Consider the following 11459-nt stretch of genomic DNA (forward strand, 5'->3'; position numbering starts at 1 on the left):
GGCGCCAAGGTGACAACCTCCCCTCCCAGTCCCCCTGGGTCCCCAGAGCCTCACCCAAGATCTTCATGAGGTTATGAACACAGCTATGAATTAGGATCAAAGCTGTGTCTGAGGACTTTCTACCCAAGTCAGAATCTAATTTGTTTTGTTTTTAGATTTTTTTCTCTTTTTTTGAGATGGGGTGTCACTCCGTTGCCCAGACTGGAGTGCAGCAGTGCCATCTTGGCTCACTGCAGCTTCAACCTCCCAGAATCAAGCGATCCTCCCGCCTCAGCCTCCCGAGTAGCTGAGATTATAGGAGTAAACCACCATGCCAGGCTAATTTTTCTATTTTTTGTAGAAATGGGGTCTCACTATGTTGCCCAGACTGGTCTTAAACTACTGGGCTCAAGCAGTCCTCCTGCCTTGTCCTCCCAAAGTGCTGGAATTAGCACTGGCCGCAAGTCTAATTTGAATGTCAGAAGGGCAGCAAGTAATTACTAAGTCATTTTATGGAGAAACCAATGCTGTCACTGTACCACACACAGCTACGTTACAGCCCTGATGACACCACCTACAAGTCATTTAGTCTCAGTCACTTCCTAGTGAAGCTCTAGCCTCCCATTTAATCAGAGACAGTTTGGCAAAGAAGGAGGTGACATACACCCAGAGTGGTAATTGGAAAATAGCCCAGGCAGTGTTCCTTGTGATTTTATGTTGTTTCCATCAACTTGGTGTTTGAAAATAGACGTCAGTTAGTGAGTGTAGTGGGCACAGAGGAAAGAATGAACTTTGAAACAAGAATTCTTATGTTCAGATCCCAGGTCTGCAGCCCCCTCGTTGTGGACCTGTGGCAGGTTACTGGTCCCTCCCAGTCTCGGTGTCTTCATTTTTAACCTGGAGATGCCCAGAGGGAAACTCCTGGCTGGGTAAGGCCCACCCTAGAGGGAGGCTTCAACTGCAGGCAGCTTTCTTTGGCCAAAGTCCTGGGAAGGCCTGGACGACACTCAAGGTAGGAGCCTGGGACAGAGGGGCCAAGATCACACTCGTTGAGCCAGATACACCTCAACACCTAGAAAGACTGGGTTTCCTAATGCAACAGGATTCACAACTTACATCTAAGGAAAAGAATCAGATGTAGGTGGGCGCTGTGGCTCATGCCTGTAATCCCAATACTTCGGGAGGCCAAAGTGGGAGGATTACTTGAGCCCAAGAGTTCAAGACCAGCCTGGGCAACATAGCAAGACCCCATCTCTACAAAAAAATACAAAAATTAGCTGTTGTGGTGGCATGCGCCTGTAGTCCCAGCTACTCGGGGAGCTGAGCCCAGGAGTTTGAGGCTACCAGTGAGCTGTGCTTGCACCACTGCACTCCAGCCCAGGTGACAAAATGAGACCCTGTCCCTAAAAATAAAGAATTGAAGAATGATACCCAGTTTGGTCTGCATCTTAGGGCCCAGATCCAAAGATGGCAGACCCCCCACCCATGTTTTGTGTCCCATGAACATGTCAGCCACAGCGTGGCACAGAGGAAGGAAAGCAGGATAGTGCCCAGGAACAGGGCAGGGAGGGTGAGGCACTTAGGACCTAGGAAGGCACAAATGGACACAACTTAATGATTTTTTTTTTCTTTTTTGAGACAGAGTCTTGCTTTGTTCCCCAGGCTGGAGGGCAGTGGCGTGATCTTGGTTCACTGCAACCTCCTCCTCCCAGGTTCAAGTGATTCTTCTGCCTCAGCCTCCTGAGTAGCGGGGATTATAGGTGCGCACCACCATGACTGGCTAATTTTTGTATTTTTAGTAGAGACGGGGTTTCGCCATGTTGGCCAGTCTGGTCTCGAACTCCTGACCTCAAGTGATCTGCCTGCCTCGGACTTGCAAAGTGTTGGATTACAGTTGTGAACCACCTTGCCCAGCCAACCTGATTTTATTTTAAAACAAAACAATGGCAGAGCCTATCTTTGAGGAAGGAGAGTCCAGGAGCCTGGTGCTATTCCCAGCCAGATGCCTGATGTGGAGTCAGGACAACTCCAAGGCTGTTGCTGTGGAAAGGGAGGTTCCCTGCACCAGCACATTGCACAGCTCCAAAGGCGTGGGCCATGTACGTGGAACACAGTCCAAAGGTGCTTCCTGGAGCTGAGCAACTCAGGAGCCGTGGCAGATGCCAGCCCAATCTCCCAGAACACTGGTGTGTAAAAGGCCCTCAAGACCAGAAGGAACTGAGGCTGAGCATGACATGACCTGCCACAGGCCACACCATCTGCAAAAGTGGCTGGCACCAGCCACCCTGGCATCCCCGCTGTGCTGTCCCTGGGTGCTGCCCTTCACTCCCCAGCCTTGTGGAGGGCTGGCCTTACCTTCTGACCTCAGGGAACCAAATGACAACGTTTCTGTCATCTCTGTGATCACATCCTGTGGTTGTCTGCCTGCCCCATCAACATGCCCCTTCTCATCTTTTATTTTATGGAACATTTCCTGTGAGATTCTGCCAAAGACCTGCTTGCTTCCGTTACTTTGATTTTATTTTAAGGAAAGCAAAATTTATGGAAACCAAACTGGTTTTGACACAGGAGGCATAACAAATAAAACTTTCTGTTCCTGGATGAGTATAAACAATCGGACACCCAGCCTTTGACATGAACCACAGCAGCTGTCGTGCAGGAGGACACAGGTGGCAGGTCTCAAACACAAGTCTGCAATTTTTATCCAAAGAGTGGAATTAGTGTGGAAACTGGAACCTCTGGAAATTTCTTTTTGAGAAATTTCATTTGTAATGAAATTTCAAATGACTAAACTGACTAAGCTTAGTCAGTATTACTCGATTTTAGTGTTCCCATGGGCCAGGTGCTCACTGCAAAACTTGAAGCATCAGCCTGAGATTTTCAGTTAGCCCATAATCCTTGCCAGGGGGCATCAGTATGGCAGCGCCTTGGCCAGAACTTTGCACAACGGCTTCCTTTGTTCTGTGGCTAAAGAAGTGTCTTGTGGTGCCGCTTTTCAAAAGACAGCCATGGCTCCAGGTGCCACTCAGGAAGACTTGTGGAGTGGGTTCTGCGAGGTCGTTGCTGCTGTGGCCTGTGCCATGAAGCTTGTGGCCTGGTCTAAAAGCAGAGAGGACGCCTTTTAAACAGAAACATTTTTAAAGTTTTCCTCTCCCCACTTACTTCTCCCTGCCATCCTCTCCCCACTGCCCCATCACCTCTAATCCCCAAATAATGGAGATCCAGGCTCCTGGCAGTAAACGCTGCCACAGGGGCATCTCATATCAGTTGTTAGCATTCTCGCTGAGGGACAGTGTGCTGATTAGTAGCAGGCAAACAGCCTTGGGAAATCTGAAAATATACCGAAAGTCATTTTCCAGAAACTACTTCACATACCTACTTTCCTCCAAAATTGCTCTGGCTTTTTAGAGACCGAAATCCCAGTCTTATTGCAAAACGAGGCCTCAGATTAAGGGGGATTTTTCTTTGATGAGTTGTATCGAACACATATCCATTGACAGCCTGCCAAGGTAGGGCCATGGTAGATGCTAGGCACTAAAGTCTATGGAAGATGGAAAGTTCTGGCCTGGAAAATGGATGAGAGGCATTTGTTTAGGGTTTTTTTGTCGTGTTTTTTGTTTGTTTGTTTGTTTGTTTTAAGATGGAGTCTTGCTCTGTCGCCCAGGCCGGAGTGCAGTAGTCCAGTCTTGGCTCATTGCAGACTCTTCCTCCTGGGTTCAAGCAATTCTTCTGCCTCAGCCTCCCGAGTAGCTGGGATTACAGGTGTGTGCCACCACGCCCAGCTAATTTTTGTATTTTAGTAGAGATGCAGTTTCACCATGTTGGCCAGGCTGGACTCGAACTCCTGACCTCAAGTGATCCACCCTCCTCGGCCTCCCAAAGTGCTGGGATTACAGACATGAGCCACCGCGCCCCGCTCGAGTTTATGGTCTAGTTGCAGAGACAAAGAAGTAGATGATTGCAGTGGGGTTTTAGAAGTGCTGTGACGGACTGGTGTATGCACAGAGCAGGGCAGACAGCGGAGGGGAGGCCCAGCTGGTGATGGAGTCAGACCCGGCCCCAAAGCCCACATTCTCTCAGTGCTGAGACAGAGACAGAGATGGACAGACATAGACAGACAGAGGGTCACTTTTCAGTGTTGTTCAGCCCCTGTTGGTGACTCTCTGGCATCTGGTGCCTGCACCCGCTCCTCTCCTCTGTCTCTCACAGGCAAAAATGGAGAGCATGGTTCCTGAAAGACACAGTGGCTACTCTTATATCTCCACAGTAGATATCCTGCAAACGGTTGATTGTGCGGACAGCTTTTCTCAAGGCACCCTGTTATCCTGCTCCCCCAGCCTGATTTTCATCCTGAATTCTCTGTCTCTAGGCCCACCCCTACCCACCCAGTGCACCAAATCGGAGAGGGCAGGATCATCCCAACTCCCCACTCCCACATCCAGTGATGCAGCTTGAACTTCAGACTCCCATCCTTTGCTTGGTTCCCATTGTCACTGTGTCACTGCCTCAAATTGGACCCTTCATTGTCATCGGGGCAATGGCAACTGAGTCCTAAGTGGCCCCCAGCCTCCCCTCTCTCCCAGTGCAACCTAAGCACCACACTGCCACCAGCATTGTGCCCTGAAATCAAATTAGATAACACCAGTGTCTTTCTTTCTCTTTTCTTTCTTTCTCTTTCTTTCCTTCTCTGTTTCTTTCTTCCTTTCTTTCTCTTTCTCTTTCTTTCTCCTTCCTTTCTCTCTCCTTCCTTCCTTTTTTCTTCCTTTATTTTTTCCTTTCTTCCTCCCTTTCTTTCTTTTTTTCCTTCCTTCTTCCTTTCTCTCACTTTCTTTTTTCTTTCTTTCTCTTTTTCTTTCTCCTTCCTTTCTCTTTCTTCCTTCCTTTCATTTTTCTTCCTTTCACTTTTTTCCTTCTTTCCTTCCTTTCACCCTTCCTTCTTTCTTTCCTCCCTCTCCTTCCTTCCTTTCTTTCTTTCTATCTTCCTTTTTCTTTCTTTCTTTCTTCTTTCTTCCCTTCCTTCCTTCTCCTTTCTCTTCTCTTTTCCTTCCTTCCTTCCTTCCTTCCTTCCTTCCTTCCTTCCTTCCTTCCTTCCTCTCTCTCTCTCTCTTCCTTCCTTCCTTCTTTTTGGTGGGAGGACAGGTCTTGCTTTGTCACCCAGGCTTGAATGCAGTGATATGATCATGCAGCCCTGAACTCCTAGGCTCAAGCAATCGTCTTACCTCAGCCTCCTGAATAGCTAGGACTACAGACACGTGCCACCACACCAGGGTAATTTTTGTATTTTTCATAGAGATGGAGTCTTGGCTGTTGCCCAGGCTGGTCTTGAACTCCTGGCTTCAAGTGATCCTCCCACCTCAGCCTCCCAAGTAACAGAGACTCCAGGCATGTGCTGGCATGCCCAGCTGATGTTTTTTATTTTTTGTGGAGACAGGGTCTTGCTTTGTTGTTCGGGCTCCCTGCCTCAAGTGCTCCCTGCTCCCTGGCCTCAAGTGGTCCTCTTGCCTTATCCTCCTCACAAAGTGCTGGGTACAAGCATGAGCCACTGCACCCAGCGGACCATGCCATTCTCAGTCTGAAATATCTCCAATGACTTTACATCGTGCAGAGAATAGAATCTGATTTTCTTAGCACGGCATATCTCTGCATCTTGCTTCATCTCGTCCTTCCATCATCTGCCGCAGCCACAGAATCTCTCACTAGCACCTGAGTGCACCTCCTCGCCCTCGCACACACCTCACCCTCTGAGCCCAGGTGAGGACATCTCCAACTTCCCAACCTAGGAAGCTCCTATGCAACCACAAAATTCAGCTCAAATATTACCTCATCTGTAAACACATTCCTTTATTTCTCTAGAAAGTCTCAATCATGCCTTCCTCTGTATTTATATCTTTATAAGTCCTCCACCCTTACATTATACCTTTATTTTAGTGCTTGACATAATATATTGAAATCAATCATAATATATTGAAATCATCCATACATACATGTCTTCTGTCTGGACCTCACGCTCGCTGTCTCTCTCACCCAGGCCCAATCATCCATGCATACAAGTTTTCTGTCTGGCTCTTTCTTTCTCTGGATCTCTCTCTCTCTCTCTAGAGAGAGAGAGAATATATATATAGAGAGAGGGTGGAGTGCAGAATATATATAGAGAGAGAGAGGGTGGAGTGTAGTGGTGCAATTGTAGCTCACTGCACCTCACTGCAGCCTCAATCTCCTGGGCTTAAATGATCCTCCCACCTCAGCTTCCTGAGTCGCTGAAACTACAGGTTAACACCACTATGCCTGGCTAATTTTTTTGTAGGGGGATGGAGTCTCACTCTGTCACCGAGGCTGGAGTGCAGTGGCACCGTGTTGGCTCACCGCAACCTCTGTCTCCTGGGTTCAAACAATTCTCCTGCCTCAGCCTCCCAAGTAGCTGGGATTACAGGCGCCCACCACCATGCCCGGCTAGTTTTTATATTTTTGGTAGAGACAAGGTTTCACCGTATTGGCCAGGCTGGTCTCGAACTCCTGACCTCAGGTGATCCACCCACCTCGGCCTCCCAAAGTGCTGAGATTACAGGCGTCAGCCACCGCGCCCGACCTATTTTTTTTTTTTTTTTTTTTTTTGTGGAGACAGGATCTCAATACGTTGCCCAGGCTGGTCTTGAACTCCCCAGTTCAGGAGATCTTCTCACCTTGGCCTCCCAAAGTGCTGAGATTACAGGTATGAGCCACTGTGCCTGGCCATTGGAGTTTCAAATTTTATTCCCGACATCTAATCTGAGGCTCTGCTCCTGCTAAGTGCTCAGTGGCTGTTTGTGCCGTGTTACAGGAGTTCCTGTCTGTTCTTTCGCCTGTGTATATTGCCAGGGGCCTTTGGTAACCTGAAATCCCCTTACAGTGAGGCAGCAGGAAGCAGAGAAACCCAGCAGAGACAGAACCCTGGGGCTCTCTCCTTTATCCTTGGTCATAATTGTCCAACTTCAAAATAAATTCTGTAATACCTCTAGTCACCAGGGTTATCACGCTATCAAAGGGTGTTTGATGTTGTCAGTTTAAGGGATTAAAATAAGTAACTTCCATATGAGAGGTAGACAAGCAACACCAACCCAAGGACGAGAGCCAAGTAGTGGGAAGGCTCGAATCACCTGCATCACCTTCAGAACGGCACTGCATTACTCAAAATTGAGAATGTTCTCATGCACAGAATGCCGAGATTCATGTTAATGAACTGATATTAGGTTGTTCTGCAGGAAAAGGTAGTAAATAATAAGATTATCATTTATGGCATAGAAAAAAATGCACTTTCAGATGACTATGCTAAGAGCAATGAAACAATGAAGAAAAAAATGATTTTTTGACACAGATCTAGATTGTTCTACTCTTAAAGTATTTATGACAGTGATAAGCACATGTCTAAATTACCTGACTTCTCTAATAGTCCAAATGGAAAAAAAAAATAAATCAGACAAGAAAGGGATGAAGCAGAAGTTTTAAAAAATTCGTATTAGGAAAATTGGAAATACATGAAATTTCATCTGAAATCAGCCAGAGATTTGGATCCTCATTTTGCTTAAGTGAGTTTTACATAATGCAGTGCACTTGATCTTAGCCAAAAGGCCGAGAAGCGATACATAATACAATGCAAATTAAATATATTGCTGATAAAATGGACCCAAAGCTTCCTACTGAATTGTGTAAAATGGGCTTTCTATCATTGTCCCCACCATTGAAAAATGGGACTTTCATAAATTACATTCTTTTCCTAAGAACCTTAACTTCAAACAGTTCAATTTTCATGTAAAGGAAAGTAATTTCCCAAATGGCATTTAGGCAGAACAGGTGCTGTTACATCTGGATGCCAGAGCTAATCAGGGGGCGTTTTCTCTTTTTCTATCTGTCTTCACTATCTGAAGCCCAGTTTACAGCTTCTCAGTGTATTTTGTACCTCATTAGTTTTTGGCATCCTCTATAGCATATTGGCCAGTATGATTCATCCTTTCTTTGAGCACAATTAGCTGTGAAAACAGATCTTAGGACAGACTCCCTCCCTACTCCCAAAGGATTACTGAAGGTAGGAAATGCAGGTGATTATCAGTTTGCCTTTGATACAGACATCCTGCTCTGCCGTGGCCCTTTGAACTATCTTTGATATGCAATAATTAAGAGGGATTCAACCCCTGGAGGAGAAGCTACGTGGCCCTGCCTCTTCTCTCCTTCTATTGAGTCCTTGTTTTGAACGATTGATCAAACAGATTTGAAGGGATTTGTTGAAGCCTGTGTGGGACAGGAGGAAGGAACAGAACGGGGAGGGGGCACATCTGGTTATAAATAGTTTCAGGAGGAACCTGCTGGTCAGACTTTGCTCAGCCGATTTCACGCACCTTACTCAGACTAAGGTTTGCTTCTCTTTCAGAAAAAAGCAGTGACAAACAGACAACGTACTGAGTTGTCAGCTTAGTGGAAGCTCTGCCCTGGGTGGAGAGCAGCCTCACTTCGGTGACGCACAGTGCTGAGACCCTCCAGGAGCCCAAGGATTGAAGGATGGCGGCGGCCGTCCTGCTGGGACTGAGCTGGCTCTGCTCTCCCCTGGGAGCTCTGGTCCTGGACTTCAACAACATCAGGAGCTCTGCCGGCCTGCTTGGGGCCCGGAAGGTAAGGCTGCTAGGGAGGGGGTGAGGTACAGGGCTGCTGACAGTCGGGGTGTTCTGTTTGGGCTTTAGTAAGTCGTTTTGATTCATGTGTGAAATGTCTTATCTAGCAGGTAAATTGAATTGGTTTTGGATTTGGGAGGGCACCCTGGTAGGATCAGTGGCCTTAGCATGAATGTATGAAATAAACACAGTGGCTTTTCACATCATTTGGCCATAAGTTTGTCTATAAATCAGGGAATAAACGAACACTTTGGAAGCTCTACCATGTGCCAGCTCTTTTACATGTGATACCTCATGTACTCTTCCTCACAATTTCCCCTAATTCCAGATGAGGAAATAAGACTTAGAGATTTTGAAGAGCTTACCCAAGCTCACAAAGCCAGCAAACATGGGAATGAGAATTTAAACAGAGGGCCATGATGCATTGCCTTGTCACCGTCTAAGTTCACAGAGAGAGTTGTTTTAGGGATCGCTTTATATACGTGTATATGTTATTATATATCCTATCTATTATTACATATATCATATATACTACACCAACATTAAAAGCATCAGCTGTGGATGAGAACAATTGATCTTCGCTCTCTCTTTCTCTATGTCAATGAGGCATCATTGAAAATCAAAGGACAGTTCACTTAGGGAGGGTCTGCAAGCTAAATGTGATCACTAGAGTGAAAAATCAAACAAGAATGCCAAAAACATCAATAGTATATTTAATTAAACTGCAGCCAGCTTCTAGAGTTAAGATATATTGAAAATCTCATAATCACCTGTTAAGACACACATAGGAAAACATTTTTTCCCATTTTCACAGAGAGCACAGGAAAACTAAATTCAGAGTTAAGACAATTTTTCAAACTCAAATAGCCTTTGCAGGGCCTGGGTCTCTCCCCCCAGGTGACCTGAGCTTCCCTTTGTGGGAGAAAACCATTTCCACTGGAAAATAAGATGCTGCCTGGGGTTTGTCACAGTGCCACTGTCCTTTGGCTCCCTCCACCTCCTGCCTTGAATAATAAGTCATCTTCCATCGTGTTGAGTTTCCTAGCCTTGTGACAACAGATTCCCTCCACAGGGCTCACAGTGCCTGTCTGACACGGACTGTAATACCAGAAAGTTCTGCCTCCAGTCCCACGATGAGAAGCCGTTCTGTGCTACATGTCGTGGGTTGCGGAGGAGGTGCCAGCGAGATGCCATGTGCTGCCCTGGGACACTCTGCATGAATGGTGAGCGACCATAACACCAACAATAGTTTTTAAACCAAAGGTAGTGTCTAAGCCCCATAGACTAGAACATTCCAGGGTAGATACTCTCTAATGGCGCTTCCTAGATTCATGCTTGAAGTAAATTTATGCAGCTGCCTTTTCTTTTCCTTTTTTTTTTTCAGAGATGGAATTTCCAGGCTGGAGTACAATGGCATGATCTCAGCTCACTGCAGCCTCGGCCTCCCGGGTTCAGGTGGTTCTCTTGCCTCAGTCTCTGGAGTAACTGGGATTACAGGCATGCACTACCACACCCGGCTAATTTTTGTAGTTTTAGTAGAGACAGGGTTTCACCATGTTGGTCAGGCTAGTCTCGAACTCCTGACCTCAGGTGATCCACCTACCTCGGCCTCCCAGAGTGCTGGGATTACAGGCATAAGCCACCAGGCCTGGCCTGCCTTTTCTTCATGAAACAAAATAATTTATTTCCTGGCAACAGCTCTTGCCAATGACTTGGAGATAATGATTTTAAAGGAAAGACTCAAGTTGGAATCATTCAAATACTTCCATTTCTACTTGGATACCATTAACTACCTTTAATGGAATCCAACTTCCACTTAGCTACTTTCTCTGCCATATGTGAGCATGTAAATATTTAGTGCATGTCCCAGAAATCTAGAAAGTTATATATGTTTGAAGGCAGAGGTGCTACCAAACTATGCAACAGTAGGATAATTAGTGTGTCCGTGGTTCTCCCCCTTGAAGTTGGTAATTCTAGTTACACCTGGTTGTCCCTCAGATGTTTGTACTACGATGGAAGACGCAACCCCAAAATTGGAAAGGCAGCTTGATGAGCAAGATGGCACACATGCGGAAGTAACAACTGGGCACCCAGTCCAGGAAAACCAACCCAAGAGGAAGCCAAGTATTAAGAAATCACAAGGCAGGAAGGGTAAGAACAGCATTCTGAGCACATTTTATTTCAGAAATGCATTTTCTCCTCCCAGCCTCTTAAGGATAGGGTGAGACTGATTTTATTCTTCTCCATCCCAGAAACACTTACGGAGCATGTGCTATTTGTAATCTCTTTCTGTAAGAAGCTGTGGGGGTCACGTACAGAGTACCCTAACCTAAGGTAGTCTGCAGCCAGTAACAACAATTCCAATGGGTAGGGGTGGAGTCGCCATTGCATTACCACTTTTAGCGTAAGACCTAGCTCTGTGAGACCCGCGTGCTGTGTCTATTTTTACTTTGTGTCAGTCGTAGGTCCCATTCCCTTATCCCAGTAGCAAACCCCTGGCAGGCCACTTTCCTTATTTATCACTAAAGCCCACATTAACTTTGTTACAGGACAAGAGGGAGAAAGTTGTCTGAGAACTTTTGACTGTGGCCCTGGACTTTGCTGTGCTCGTCATTTTTGGACGAAAATATGTAAGCCAGTCCTTTTGGAGGGACAGGTCTGCTCCAGGAGAGGGCATAAAGACACTGCTCAAGCTCCAGAAATCTTCCAGCGTTGCGACTGTGGCCCTGGACTGCTGTGTCGGAGCCAACTGACCAGCAATCGGCAGCATGCACGGTTAAGAATATGCCAAAAAATAGAAAAGCTATAAATATTTCAAAATAAAGAAGAATCTACATTGCA

The 11459-nt window shown here is 46.3% G+C and overlaps 1 protein-coding gene across 1 annotated transcript; it reads left to right on the plus strand.

Moving 5' to 3' along the window:
- The first annotated feature begins 8318 nt into the window (after positions 1 to 8318).
- DKK4 (dickkopf WNT signaling pathway inhibitor 4) lies at positions 8319 to 11459 on the plus strand. The gene is made up of 4 exons (XM_011960640.1): positions 8319 to 8619; positions 9691 to 9841; positions 10617 to 10769; positions 11168 to 11459. The coding sequence occupies exons 1-4, from the start codon at positions 8509 to 8511 to the stop codon at positions 11425 to 11427; spliced, it is 675 nt and encodes a 224-aa protein (XP_011816030.1). The 5' UTR covers positions 8319 to 8508; the 3' UTR covers positions 11428 to 11459.

Source organism: Colobus angolensis, unplaced genomic scaffold, assembly GCF_000951035.1.
Source record: "Colobus angolensis palliatus isolate OR3802 unplaced genomic scaffold, Cang.pa_1.0 Scaffold52, whole genome shotgun sequence".
NCBI lineage: Eukaryota > Metazoa > Chordata > Mammalia > Primates > Cercopithecidae > Colobus > Colobus angolensis.

Bases quoted from the DNA above. Each gene is read 5' to 3' on its own strand.
- DKK4 (XM_011960640.1), top strand. From the start codon at position 8,509: ATGGCGGCGGCCGTCCTGCTGGGACTGAGCTGGCTCTGCTCTCCCCTG. The intron at 8,620-9,690 runs GTAAGGCTGCTA...TTCCCTCCACAG, and splicing joins GCCTGCTTGGGGCCCGGAAG to GGCTCACAGTGCCTGTCTGA. The intron at 9,842-10,616 runs GTGAGCGACCAT...GTTGTCCCTCAG, and splicing joins TGGGACACTCTGCATGAATG to ATGTTTGTACTACGATGGAA.